This window comes from Rana temporaria, chromosome 2 (assembly GCF_905171775.1).
Source record: "Rana temporaria chromosome 2, aRanTem1.1, whole genome shotgun sequence".
In the NCBI taxonomy this organism is placed as follows: Eukaryota; Metazoa; Chordata; class Amphibia; order Anura; family Ranidae; genus Rana; species Rana temporaria.
This window is the reverse complement of record NC_053490.1, coordinates 144,336,695-144,352,204: the sequence shown is the minus strand read 5'-3', so window position 1 is coordinate 144,352,204 and position 15,510 is coordinate 144,336,695. Positions and strand designations below refer to the sequence as shown.

General features: G+C 40.3%; 1 protein-coding gene across 1 annotated transcript in view; it reads right to left on the bottom strand.

Annotated features, from left to right (window-relative positions):
* Positions 1-452: 452 nt before the first annotated feature.
* The window catches only part of SIAH3 (siah E3 ubiquitin protein ligase family member 3), a 127,505-nt gene continuing 112,447 nt past the window's right edge, over positions 453-15,510 (bottom strand). Inside the window, exon 2 of the mRNA XM_040341271.1 lies at positions 453-2,178. Within this exon, the coding sequence (XP_040197205.1) occupies positions 1,591-2,178 (588 nt within the window). The 3' untranslated portion in view covers positions 453-1,590. The remainder of the gene's footprint in view (positions 2,179-15,510) is intronic.

Genomic DNA, 15,510 nt, shown 5'->3' with positions numbered 1-15,510 from the left:
TTTCATACAAGTACATATGAAACATCAGCAAGCACATATCAGGAATATGAAATGTTATGTTTATCAAGTTGTGACAATAAAAAAATGGAAGCTGATTGGTTTCAATGCAAAGCTGCACCAGAGTTTGTAATCTCTAGTTTTAGAAAATCAACCCCTATATATGCTACATGTGCTTTTATTTAATAGCTAATAAGTGACCCAATGTACTGTTTAATAACAGTACATAATATAAAATCAGACTGAGCACATCCATTTAAAATAGCTTTTTTTTTCTGGTATTCAAGCACAAAGCAGAGCTGTTAAATATGTGCACATTTTTGCTATAGTGTTGCTATTTAATAGAAAGCATATAAGCTGCTGATTTTCCACTGCTTAGCAATGTAGGATGAACTTTTAAAACGTAAACGTGGTCTATGTACTGTTGCATTCTACTCTACTCTGATTTTAGTGGATTTATGCCCGAATCAATTAATGAGTTCCATGTGTAATAACAAATAAAGGTAAATGGGACTGAGGATCTGTGTCAATTGTGATCAGTCTCTCCAATGTATGTTGTAACTCAAGCTCTCTTCATGTACAATGCCTCAACATAGCAACAGTTTTGCAGCACCATGATCAAGACACCGCCATGTAGCAAAGCACTAAGGCTTTGTACATACTTGCACACCATTAAAGTATATGCAAAGCCAAAAGTTCTTCTTAAATTTGGGTAGAATATGGGAGAGTTAAAACCTATGTCTGTTTTTATTGCAGTCTGGTCTCACTGGGGAGAGTCACTTTCATTATTGGTCCTGCTGAGTATTACGTCCTGTACAGAAAGTGACGAAAATGCAAAAATGTTGCGTTGATCCAGGAAGAGGAGGTGAAGAAAAAATCTGCTTTGGATAGATCTTCTCTTACTTCCTGTTTTGTCTCTGGGACAGGAAGTGAAGGGAAATCTCCCTGCCTGACCGGAAAGATACAGAAAAAATGTGTGTTAACAATTCTCCAGTCTATCCAAAAAAAAAACAAAAGGAAAAGTTTGGCTTTACATATATAGTGAAATCATCCTTTCACTTCATTCTGTAGTACTGTTGTGCATAGCAATCATAATTTTTTTCTATACATTTTCTACAGTTAGTAAAAATACAGTAGATATTTAATCATGCTATCTGCAACAGCTCTCTTTTGAGATTTTCTAAATGACCCCAGCATTTTTAAGTATATTTTATATCTAGATATTTTTTTTAAGCTCTTTCAGGATCGAGATATTTTAGAATTTTTAGGATCTGTGTAACCTGGCAAGAGTAATGGTAAACACTACCTATTAGTAGAAATAGATAAAGATAAACATATATATGAACATATGACTATACATGTAAACATACATATCTCTGCACATTTTATCCTACTGACATTTTATTTATGCCATTAGTTCTTTATGAGTCAAGTCAAAAGTTGTCACAGAAACTAGACCTAAACACATTTAAAATAATTGTCAATTGTACATTTCTGCCTGAATGTGTTTTCTCATATGTACAAGCTCTAGAAAGCCCAGGGAGGATAAAAAGCCCAAAAGTATGAATGATCTATAGATCTGTGTCCTAAATATTACATTTCAGGTTGAGCAGCACAAAGTTTACTTGCAGATATTGCTATTCCAATAGCCAGGCTTCCATTATCAGCAAAGAGCTGAGCCATTGAGGCATTGAGCACAAGGCAATCCCCATTGGTGATTACAGAGTCAGCACAGTCTAAAACTGACCGAGGGCTGGATTCCCATGTCAATCTCCTACGGTTCCTGTTCAGCTCCAGTTTATAGTTGAAATTCTCAGCCTGTGCTGGTGTACCAATCAACATCATTGTAGCAAAGAACTGTGGGTGTCCTTGGTATTTTTCTTGCTTTCTGAGCACAAGTAAAAAGTGGTGGCCCAAACATGAATGTGCAATGATCCAGTCTACCGGTGCTGGGAGGTGCATGTCAGTAGCCAGAAAGACAATTTCTGTTCCATGCAGTATATTAATTGTATGTGCGTGTGTCAAATGAGCAATAACAACCTCCAAATGACCTTCCCATTTGCAGGCGTACAAAGGACAATTGCAAGAAGTCAGCTGTGAGTCGCGGATGGTTTCATGGCACTGATGATGTGTGGTTTGTAGAGAGGAATCTTCAGGGACTGCACATCTGTTAGGAGCATTCTAAAAGAGAAAGACGTTACTGTAGAAAATAGGCAATAACACTCAACTTTTATGGAATTGCTGAGCACAGAAGCAGTCAGACATAAAACAGAAAGGGAATGATAATTGTTAGTCACTAGCAAACCAGCTCATACATTTCTCTATGGTCGTAGTAAAAGTGAAACTGCAATAAAGATTGTGCTAATGTTCTGTTAGCTGCCTAACACATTAATTTGCTATTTATTAGGAAAACATATGATGTATCTGGTATGTTTCCTCACCATCTCGTTACTGTCTTTCAAGAAGGTAAAGATCTAAACAGTTCAGAGGGATTTCCGTCGCTATTGTATTTCTGCATTTCATGTGTAATTTAATTGCTACCAGTAGCACTACAAAAGCAACAGCATCAGAGAACATATTTCTAAAGAACAGATTGCAGTGGGTTCTAAAGAAATATTCTACTAATACAACAGTCTCTTACCCAACTAAACATTATACAATTTACTTGATCTCCAGGGATTAGTAAAACCTTCTGTAGTCCTACGCTATATTATCCATATAATCCTGATTTTCTGATTAAAACTGACCGCACTGATTTTCCCATACAATACAAATCACAAATGATGGTTGGTTTAGCACGACTCTTAAATGGGATATAAACCCAAGAATAAAACATTTAATATATTGCAGTTTACCAATGCCTAGAAGTATTTTCTCTTGTGAAGACTTCACAAGAGAAAATACACAGGGTTCCCCACAAGGTGCAAACTATTCATAAGACCGAAGAATAGAAAAGCCAGAACAGGCTTTGCCAAAAAAACATCTAAAAAAGCTAGACCAGTTCTGGAAAAGTGTTCTTTGGACGGATGAAACTAAGATTAATCTTTACCAGAATGACGGAAAGAAAAAAGTGTGGAGAAGGCAAGGAACATGTCATAATCCAAAGAACACAACATCATCTGTAAAACATGGTGGAGGCAGTGTGATGGCATGGGCATGCATGGCTTCCAGTATCACTGTGTAATTGGTGTTTATTGATGATGTGACAGAAGACAGAAGCAGCCGGGTGAATTCTGCAATTTTTACAGATACTGTCAGCCCAGATTCAGCTGAATGCCGCTAAGTTGATTGGACGGCGCTTCACAGTACAGATGGACAATGATCCAAAACACTTTTGAAGGAAAATAAGTGGAATATTCTGCAATGACCGAGTCAATCACCTGATCCCAATTGAACATGCATTTCACTTTGAAGGTAAAACTAAAGGCAGAAAGACCCACAAACAAAGAACAACTGAAGACAGCTGCACTTAGAGCCTGGCAAAGCATCAGAAAGGAGGAAACACAGTCTTTGGTAATGTCCATGGGTTCCAATCTTCAGGTAGTCATTGCCAGTAAAGGATTCTCAACAAAATATAAAACATGTACATTTTATTTATGATTATATTCATTTGTCCAGTTACATTGGAGCCCCATAAAATGGGGGGACTGTGTATACAAATGGTTGCAGTTCCTAAAATGTATGTTCAACCCCTTGAATTAAAGTTGAAAGTCTGCACTTCAAATTCATTTAGATCAGTGGTTCTCAACCTCTCTAGTGCCATGACCCCTTGATAAAATTTCCCAAGTTGTGGGGACCCCTAACAGTAAACATTTTCGTAGCGTGGGTTGTCAGCACCCAAGGCAAAACAAGTAAATTGCGCCCCTAGCCCTTACATTTGTGAAGTATTAAAACCCCTTATGGTACATTTTAGTATGTACCACTCTTTGTTCAACTTTCCTTTCCTTTTAGCTCTCTATCCTAATTTCTTCTTTCTTTTTTTTCCATCCCTCAATCTAGCCGTCTTTCTTGCTCTTTCTCTTAATCTTTCTCTCCCTTTTTATTTGTTGTTCCCCCTCTTTTCCTTTCCTTTCCACGTATTCTCTATTTTTATTCCTTCCCCTACTCCTTGGGGGTGGGGAGTTGGGATGAATGGCAGTGCTGGTGGGAGAGTTTTGATCAGCCAACATAGGTGCTCTTGATCAAGGTCATTTGCTGATCTGAGAACTGTAGTGGGGACTTTTAATGGGAACTATAGGTAGTGTTACTCACTATGTCTCACACTTCACATTCCTCACCAGTCAGCTGACCTAGAGTCTCGGCCCCCCCCCCCCCCAGCCATGTTGTGAACTGAATGGGCGGCTGCAAAGAGGCTGAGTGGGCGGCTGTGGGCTCCAGGGACAGCCGTGCTGGGTGGCTGCAAAAGAGGTGCAGGCTTCAGGAACAGCCCAGGATTTGGTGACCCCTGGCAAATCATCATTTGACCCCCAAGGGGGTCCCGACCCCCAGGTTGAGAACCACTGATTTAGATTGTTTAATTTTAATTTTATTTATGTAGCATATAGAGCCTAAAGTATAAAAATTGTGCCTGTGTCCAAATATATATTAACCTAACTGTGTGTGTGTATATATATATATATATATATATATATATATATATATATATATATATACACACTTAAACAACACCACCTTATCCTAAATATTTATCTTACTGAATTAAAAAGCAGCATCACCTGTGGAAAAAACTATTTTAATCTATTTTTTAACCAAGCCCTAACACCCGAACCCCTACTTCTGCATACTCACCCATGTCATCCTTTAGGAGTGTCCGTGTCATTAACATGCAGTCTCACGCCAAAATGATGCAGTATTGAGATCCCAGTGCCAGAAAGCACTGTTCCATGATTCTGTTACATTACCTTCTTAGGTAAATCAAGATAACATTTAGGTAGGCTGAACATCAAAAAATAGGATGCAGCTTTTTATTTACCTTCCATAATACTGTATACAAAGTATGAGGTGTCCACTGTCATCATACTGAATTTCTCCTTCTAATAATCATGACAGACAAATACACACAGTCAGCCATCATAAAATAACACCTTCCGAGCCATTCCCTAGATAACAGAATCCTGCTAAAATATAATTATTCTTTGCCTGCTTGGTGGGCATTGATGCTATGATTAATTCCTCATCCTTTGGTAAACAATGTAGTGCCTGCAAACCACCAGGGATATTTTTATCTCTGAAATTTTAATAATGTCACAAGATGAATGCCAATACTCACATTTAATACACTTACTGTAATTACTTCTACTAACCAAACTCTTAATGCAACATTAGCAATTACACTAATTAAAAATAATGAACTTTCTCGTGCATTCTGCTAAACCTCTTAGCATGAGTCAAGGTACTTAAGTACTCTAGGACTATAAATGTTTCTATTAGAAAACTGAATTTGAAATACCCTGTAAAATGATTTGGAAGATTAGAATTTGAAATGTTAACTTCAATATATTAGTTCTCTAGGAAAATGGAGATGATTCAACATTCACATTTAGTAAACCATTAAATTCGGTAATTACTTTAGCATATTTCATTAACCTTTAACAGTAAGGCTAATAGCAAATAATGACAAGGTAAGACTTGTTTATCATTATTTTTAATGGGGTGAACTTGCAAAGTACATATTACATATATATTTTGTAGCCTAGCAGGGCAGTTCAATGCTGTATAAATAATGTAACAATTAATAAAGTATCTTATAGTAGTATGTAATTGACTAGGTATTTGTCACAACATAAAAGAACAATGCAATAAACGTATACACTGACAGAAAACAATAATTATTAGTTGTTGGCCATAATAACATAGAAAGGTACTGTAATGAGTGTGCAAAATTTAAAAGTTAAAGCATATGTATACTCAAAATATTTTTTTCCTGACCACTTCATGGCAGCATAGACATGGTTTGGGCTTGGCTCCATGAATTCCCAAGGACCACATACTGATAAATTGAAGCCCACTCAGCTGACCACTGTTCTCCTTCTGTTCTTTGTAGATGGGGCCACAGAAGTAGGATAAGCAACCACCCTCTGAGCTATAGAATTTTCCACCAGGCTGCCTTTCCTGAGCAAAGTTCTATGCTGGTGCAAAGTATTTTAGTGGGAATCCCTTTTTTATTGGGGAGCAGTGCTCAGCCTTGCTGCACTAAAGGATGTGATTGGGTGATAGGGTAAGCTGGTCCTCTCTAACCCCTTTTTATGCAACACCTGGCTTCAGAGTGGTGAAACGCATGAAGTATATTTCACAGTGTCTCTCACCTCTTCTTCTGGTTGTCAGGAATACATTTGCAGACATGAGCGGTGCTGAAAATTGTGTCTCTCTCTTTTGGAGCAGGGCACTATACCCATTTGTTAGCTTTTGATCAAGTGATGAAACTCTGTCTATATAACGTGTGGGCTGCCCCACAACACTGCTTGCTCTATGTTATTTGCGAGTTCTTCCATTTCTAAAAAGTTGGTGCTGCCAGATGGTTTAATGAAGTGTGAGTTTTTGCAACACATTCATGGGAAACTTAAATATCATAAGTTTCCTTGCAGAACTGACCCACCTAAAGAGCACTATAAAGCACCTCATGGAATTCAGTCTTATTAAAATAGGTAAGGTGGCAACGTAGGTTAGAAATTTTGCTACATGCAAAGAGGTGATGTCGGCAGCATACCTTCTACCCCAGAATATGTAGTAACTAGTTACAAAACAGGGGTCAGCTGAGTGGGCTGCATTTGGTGTCCTATGGGAGCTCAGGGAGTGGAGCCCAACCCTGGTGCATGCTTCCATTGATAGATGTTTGGAATTGAAAATTAATGTATGCATTTGACAATAATTTTCACTCTTATTCATTTTAGATGGGGTAGGGAAATGTAAAAGCCCCACTTAGTTTATTTTTGCTGTCTGAGGCTTGCTAGCAAGTCATTGGTGGTGCAAAGCATCAAAGAAGGTAGGTACACTAATGTATGCAGTCTTTTGACAAATTAAACACAGAAAGAAGAGCTAAGCTGGAAAACGGGCTGTGGTAGCCAGCAGTTGGGTTATCCACATGGGATGAAAGGAGCAAGTCTGGAGCAGACTTAACCACTTCAGCCCCGGAAGATTTGGCTGCTCAATGACCAGGCCATTTTTTGCGATACGGCACTGACTCGCTTTAACTGACAATTGCGCGGTCGTGCAATGTTGTACCCAAACAAAATTGACATCTTTTTTTCCCCACATATAGAGCTTTCTTTTGGTGGTATTTGATCACCTCTGAGGTTTTTATTTCCTGCGCTATAAACAAAAAAAGAGTGACAATTTTTAAAAATATATATATTTTTTACTTTTTGCTATAATAAATATCCCCATTTTTTTTCTCAGTTTAGGCCTTTATGTATTCTTCTACAAATTTTTGGTAAAAAAAAAAGCAATAAGTGTATATTGATTGGTTTGCGCAAATATTATAGTGTCTACAAAATAGGGGATAGATTTATGGCATTTTTATTATAATTTTTTTTTACTAGTAATGGCGGTGAGCTGCGATTTTTGTTGGGACTGCGACATTATAGTTGGACACTTCTGACACATTTTTGGGACCATTGACAATTATACAGACATCAGTGCTAAAAAAATGCACTGATTACTGTGTAAATGTCACTGGCACGGAAGGGGCTAACACTAGGGGGCGATCAAGGGGTTAATTGTGTGTCCCTAGTGTGTATTTTAAATGTGGAGAGAGGGGACTGACTATAGGAGATGACGGATCTTAGTTCCTAGCTATTAGTAACTCAAGATCTGCCCTTCCTCTCCTCACAGAACTGGGATGTGTGTGTTTAAACACACACATCCCTGTTCTGCCTCCCGTGCCCGTGATCACTCATGGCCAGCGCTCATCATGACCATCGGTCACGAACATCGGCACCCCACAGTGCAGTGGGGCACACACGCACCTGCGGTAAAGCGTGCGCTCCTGCTATCCCATTTAAAGAAGCCGACGTACAGCTATGATGACCTGCCGCAGTATAATGACGCCGGCTGGTCGGCAAGTGGTTAAACAGCCATTTCACTCTGATTAGGGTCAGTACTGGATTGAAAAAGTATCCCACTAACCCTTATTGCAGAGACTATCTCTATTGCAGAGAATGGCATTGTTGCAACTATAGATCTCACTGAATGGATGAAATTGCTACTTCTGTAAACTTGACTTGCAAACAATGCCGTTGTAGTAACCTCATGCCTTGAGCTGGCCATACATGGATCAAAATCCAGCCAGTTCAGCAGGAACCAGCCATATGTTCCCATTCGAGAGAAGTTGATCTAGTTATTGACTTCTCCAGAACGGGACTCTCACTATATTTTCGATCAGTGTATTCTGGCAGAGGAGGAGTCCCGCTGCCAGAATACAATAACACAGCAGAGAGCATTCCCCCAAACACCTCAAATGTGTAGATGGAGGAATGGGTTTGTTTTCTTGTGCTCAACCAGCTGGCAGATCCATCTACAGTATGTCTAGTGTTAATTGGACTGTTCAATTATTAAGAGTGGACTGTTTTCAAAGTTGGTATGACCCCTTCTAAATACTTCTGCCTTATCTAATTTGTATTAGACAGTGAGACGTGGGGAATTATTACTGCTTCGACAAATGATTATTGAAGCAATGATGTTAGATTTATGCCTAGCAGAAAGAAAATTAATTCACTTTGTATACACCAAATGCCTTTGCAAACTTAGATATTTTCTTTGTAATAGTAAAAAACACATTATCAATGCACTAAACATAACCTGTGCAGAGAGTAGAACTGGATAGCAGATCCACCTACTACAGACTACGTTCAAAAAATACAGAAGGGGGCAGATACAAGACAAGCCATCCAACAAAAGGGGAGAGAACAGCAGTGAATAATCCTGATTACAGAAAGCTCCTGCACAAAGGCATATATTCATGCTGGATTACTTACTGTACATATCTGGAGAAACACAGAAGGCACCAAGATTTAAGTAACAATATACATGCCTCATATAATGACAATATTTGCTTATCCCAGAGTACAGCTTTAAATTAACCACTTGACAACTGGGCACTTAAACCCACTTAATAACCAGACCAATTTTCAGCTTTCGGTGCTCTCACATTTTGAATGACAATAACTCAGTCATACAACACTATAACCAAATGACATTTTTGTCCTTTTTTTCCCACAAATAGAGCTTTCTTTTGGTGGTATTTGATCACCTCTGCGGTTTTTATTTTTTTCGCTATAAATGAAAAAAGAACGAAAATTTTGTAAAAAAAATAATTTTTCTTCATTTCTATTATAAAATTTTGCAAAAAATGAATTTGTCTTCATAAATTTGGCCCAAAATGTATACTGCTACATATCTTTGGTTAAAAAAAAAAAATTTGGATATTATTTTGTCTGGGTGAAAGTTATAAGGTCTACAAGCTATGGTACCAATTACTGAAAATTGATCAATTTGATCACATCTGAAGTACTGACAGCCTCTCTCAATTCTTGAGACCCTAACATGCCAGAAAAGTACAAATACCCCCTAAATGACCCCTTTTTGGAAAGCAGACATTCCAAGGTATTTAGAAAGAGGCATTGTGAGTTTTTTGAAGTTGTCATTTTTTCCCACAATTCTTTGCAAAATCAAGGTTTTTTTTATTTTTATTTTTTTTCCACAAAAGTTTCATATTAGCAGGTTATTTCTCACACACAGCATATGCATACCACAAATTATACCCCAAAACACATTTTGCTATTCCTCCCGAGTATGGCGATACCACATGTGTGAGACTTTTACACAGCGTGGCCACATACAGAGGCCCGACATGCAGGGAGCACCATCAGGCGTTCTGGAGCACCCAGACCAGTTCTGACATTTCTCTCCTACATGTAAAAATCATCATTTATTTGCTATAAAATTACATAGAACCCCAAAACATTATATATGCTTTTTTAGCAAAGACCCTAGAGAATACAATGGCGGTCGTTGCAACTTTTTATCGCGCATGGTATTTGCACAGCAATTTTTCGAACGCATTTTTTTGGGAAATAAAACAGTTTTGTGCTTTTAAAAAAAAAAAACATTAAAGTTAGCCCAATGTTTTTGCATAATATGAAAGATAAAGTTACGCCGAGTAAATAGATACCCAACATGTCACCCTTCAATATTGCACACGCTTGTGGAATGGCGCCAAACTTCGCTACTTAAAAATCCCCATAGGTGACGTTTTAAATGTTTTTACTGGTTACATGTTTTTAGTTACAGAGGAGGTCTGGGGCCAAAATGATTGCTCTCGCTCTAACGTTCGCAGCGATACCTCACATGTGTGGTTTGAACACCGTTTTCATATGTGGGCGGGACTTACGTGCACATTCGCTTCTGTATACGAGCACGCAGGAACAGGGGCACTTTAAATATTTTTTTTTTATTTTTATTGTTCATTTTACTTTATTTATTTAAGTTTGACACGTTTTTCCCCAAAAATAAATGTTTTGATCACTTTTATTCCAATTACAAGGAATGTAAACATCCCTTGTAATAGGAATATAGCATGACAGGTCCTCTTTGGAAGTTGGAAGAAGCACCGGAGGGCGAAGGGAGTGGGGACGTCCCCTTTTGCCTCCCGTAAGAACGATCAAGAGGCGGAACAGCCGCCATGATCATTCTTATGGTGTAGAGAATCGCCAGCTGAAAAAAATGATATCTGAATGATGCCTGTAGCTGCAAGCATCATTTAGATATCCCTGCACAAAGTCAAGGACCTCATATGACGTGGGCGGGAAGTGGTTAAAACACATTTTTTTCCCCAGAGTATTGGCCGGGGTATTGCAAAGTATTGGCCGGGGTATTGCAAAGTATTGGTGCGGGGGTATTGCAGAGTATTGGTGCGGGGGTATTGCAGAGTATTGGTGCGGGGGTATTGCAGAGTATTGGTGCGGGGGTATTGCAGAGTATGGTGCGGGGGTATTGCAGAGTATTGTGCGGGGGTATTGCAGAGTATGGTGCGGGGGTATTGCAGAGTATTGGTGCGGGGGTATTGCAGAGTATGGTGCGGGGGTATTGCAGAGTATTGTGTGGGGGGTATTGCAGAGTATTGTGTGGGGGGTATTGCAGAGTATTGTGTGGGGGGTATTGCAGAGTATTGGTGTGGGGGTATTGCAGAGTATGGTGCGGGGGTATTGCAGAGTATTGTGTGGGGGGTATTGCAGAGTATTGTGTGGGGGGTATTGCAGAGTATTGTGTGGGGGGTATTGCAGAGTATTGTGCGTGGGTATTGCAGAGTATTGTGCGGGGGGTATTGCAGAGTATTTTGCGTGGGTATTGCAGAGTATTGTGCGGGGGGTATTGCAGAGTATTGCGCAAGGGGTACTGCAGAGTATTGCGCAGGGGGTATTGCAGAGTATTGTGCGGGGGTACTGCAGAGTATTGCGCAAGGGGTACTGCAGAGTATTGCGCAAGGGGTACTGCAGAGTACTGGCAGGGGGTATTGCAGAGTATTGCGCGGGGGTATTGCAGAGTATTGCGCGGGGGTATTGCAGAGTATTGCGCGGGGGTATTGCAGAGTATCGCGCGGGGGTATTGCAGAGTATCGCGCAAGGGGTATTGCAGAGTATCGCGCGGGGGTATTGCAGAGTATCGCGCGGGGGTATTGCAGAGTATTGCGCGGGGGTTTTGCAGAGTATTGCGCGGGGGTTTTGCAGAGTATTGCGCGGGGGTTTTGCAGAGTATTGCGCAGGGGGTATTGCAGAGTATTGCGCAGGGGGTATTGCAGAGTAATTGCGCAGGGAAGGCAGAGCATTGCAGAGTATTGCGCAGGGAAGGCAGAGTATTGCAGGGGTTAATGCAGGGATGGCTGAGCAGGGATGGATGGATCTGTGACTGCAATAGTCACAGATCCATCCCACACTGCTGCTGCCATCCGCGCTCTCCTCTCACACTGTACCGATCGGTACAGCGAGAGGAGGGAGGAACCCGGCGTCATCAAATGACGCCGGTTTGTTTACCTGTGATCGCTCCGTCATTGGACGGCGCGATCACATGGTAAAAGACCGTTGTTATCGGTCAGTTACCGTGATCGTGAATTTTCTTTGTGCGCGCCCGAGGCGGCGCGCATAACTAATTCTGCTCGGCGCCGTTACATAACGGCGGCCCCCAGTTAAGCAACCACCTTGCCGCCGTTATATGACGGCGGCTGGTGGTTAACTGGTTAAAGGGGTTGTAAAGGTTCGTTTTTTATTTTCTAAATAGGTTTCTTTAATCTAGTGCATTGTTGGTTCACTTACCTTTTCCTTCAATTTCCTTTCTAAATGTTTTTGCTTGCCCCCTGATCCGAGCCGTTCTGGCTGGGGGTTAGTCAGCCAGAACAGCTTACTGAGGAGGAACAGCAAGTGAGAAATTAAGACAAAGAAAACAAAGAAAAAAAAAACATTTACACGGAAATCGAAAGAAAAGGTAAGTGAACCAACAATGCACTAGCTTAACCACTTACCCCCCGGACCATATTGCTGCCCAAAGACCAGAGTACTTTTTGCGATTCGGGACTGCGTCGCTTTAACAGACAATTGCGCGGTCGTGCGACGTGGCTCCCAAACAAAATTGGCGTCCTTTTTTTCCCACAAATAGAGCTTTCTTTTGGTGGTATTTGATCACCTCTGCGTTTTTTATTTTTTGCGCTATAAACAAAAATAGAACGACAATTTTGAAAAAAATGAATATTTTTTACTTTTTGCTGTAATAAATATCCCCCAAAAATATATAAAAAAACATTTTTTTTCCTCAGTTTAGGCCGATACGTATTCTTCTACATATTTTTCGTAAAAAAAAATCGCAATAAGCGTTTATTGATTGGTTTGCGCAAAAGTTATAGCGTTTACAAAATAGGGGGTATTTTTATGGCATTTTTATTAATATTTTTTTTACTAGTAATGGCGGCGATCAGCGATTTTTTTTTCGGTATTGCGACATTATGGCGGACACTTCGGACATTTTTGACACATTTTTGGGACCATTGGCATTTTTATAGCGATCAGTGCTATACAAATGCATTAGATTACTATAAAAATGCCACTGGCAGTGAAGGGGTTAACACTAGGGGGTGGGGAAGGGGTTAAGTATGCCTGGGTGTGTTCTTACTGTGGGGGGGGGGGGTGGCCTCACTAGGGGAAACACTGATTTTCTGTTCATACATTGTATGAACAGAAAATCAGCATTTCCCCTGCTGACAGGAACGAGAGCTGTGTGTTTACACACACAGCTCCCGTTCCCCGCTCTGTACCGAGCGATCGCGTGTGCCCGGCGGCGATCGCGCCCGCCGGGCACACGCACGGGAGTCGGGGGCGAGCGGGGGGCGCGCGCGCGCGCCTCCGGCGGCGCACGTGCGCCCCTAGTGGCGGCTAAAAGGTAGGACGTCCATTTACGTGGTCTCGCCTAGGAGAGCCACCTTGTGGACGTATAACGACGGTGCGGCGACGGCAAGTGGTTAAAGGAACCTATTTAGAAAATAAAATACGAACCTTTACAACCCTTTTGAATGTCCAATAATTCCCTACCTACCCCACCTGCTCCTATTGGCTGTATACAGTTCCTGTTAGAGAAAAAAGTAAGCAGCTTCTGTTGTGCTCTCTCTTTAGAAAACCAAATAATACTCTGTGAACTCTGTGTTAGGTATGCACCTTGTATTTATGGTGTATTTGTAAGATTAAAATTTGATACACATAGTAAAAGAAAGATATAAAAACATTTAACTGCTGATAAACTTAAAAAAATGTAAATCCATTTGACCCAAAACCATTATAGTTCTGCTTGAAGCAAAACCTCAATTCATTTCTGAATGATGGTACAGTGTTTACGCCAAAAATGATTCTTTGCACATGAAATTATCCTATGAACAGATAACTGTAAAGAAAGAAAAATAAGTTGAATAGAGGTCGGCTTTCAGCCTCAACAAAAATCATTTCTTTGATGTTTAGAGTGACTAAACACGCTATATAATTATGATAATAACATGTTTTTGGACTGGCTTTGTATTACATTCATCACTGAAGTATGCGACTCTATAAGTCTTTTCAGATTGATTTTACTTTGCCATTGGGCATTTGACTCGCCTTTTGAAATGTTACAAATCTATTCTGATTTGCTGATTTGTATTTTTCTTTGAAGGAAAAAAAGCATAAATGTAGATCGGACATATTTTTTTTTCATAGATAAAATACATTGTTTTACAGTATGAATTCAGCACTCTGGAAAGATTATGAGATTCTAAGATAAAAAGGTATTTAGAAAAGAATGTTAATCCAAAATAATGGCGACATTACTGGCATCGTACAGAAAATACAAAGATCTTAAGGTGCTTCAGATATATAAGTATTTGTGAACACAGTACTAAGGCCATAGTAAGACCGCAAATAGTAATTGTTAACTATAATAGCATTTACTTTAAAAAAAATGATGCACCATTTTTTATGTTTTTATTGGTGGCCACGTGATCTCCTTGTTCAAATTTTTATTGAAGGTAAAAAACAAGAAATCACAACAAAATACATCGAAGAGACATCTTTCCCCTGGATTTGGGAAGGTGATAGTATTGTAGTAACATAATGATGAGTTAGGGACGCAGACCTTTTGCAAAAAGATAAATACGGAAAATAACAGTATAGCAAAATAAAACAACAGGTGACCATATACCGTGGGTCAGTTAAGGGTGTGCAGGACACTTAGTTCAGGTGGGGGCCAGAGACCATTTTTATTGTTTAGGACCATGATGATTTACCGAGGACTCCAGGTGGAGTCGTCTTGTGGTTTTCAAATAAGCACATATCGTTGAGGGACCCCCTGCTGGGTACAGGTTAAGTTGCGTGATAGACCCATAGGGAATTCTTTGATCGCAACTTATCAGCAAAGCAGGGCTATGTGTAGGCGTGTGGCAGCAAAGGGGATTACAGGAGATACAGGCATGCCCCATGACATCATAGTGTTAGTAGAAGGCCCCATACACACGAGAGGATTTATCCGCAGATACGGTCCAGCGGACCGTATCCGCGGATAAATCCTCTCGAGGATTTCAGAAGATTTCAATGCGATGGCGTGTACACACCATCGCATTGAAATCCGCGCTGAAATCCTCTGCCGATGACGTGTCGCGCCGTCGCCGCTATTATGACGCGGCGACGGGCGCGACGCTGTCATATAAGGAATTCCACGCATGCGTCAAATCATTACGACGCGTGCGGGGAATCCCTTTGGACGAATGGATCCGGTAAGTCTGTACAGACGAGCGGATCCATCCGTTGGAATGGATTCCAGCAGATGGATTTGTTGAGCATGTCAGCAAATATCCATCTGCTGGAAATCCATCCCAGGGGAGATTTATCCGCGGATAAATATCCGACGGAGTGTACACACCATAGGATCTATCCGCAGAAACCCATTTGATGGGATTTATCTGCGGATAGATTCTATGGTGTGTATGGGGCCGAAGATATACACAAAGTG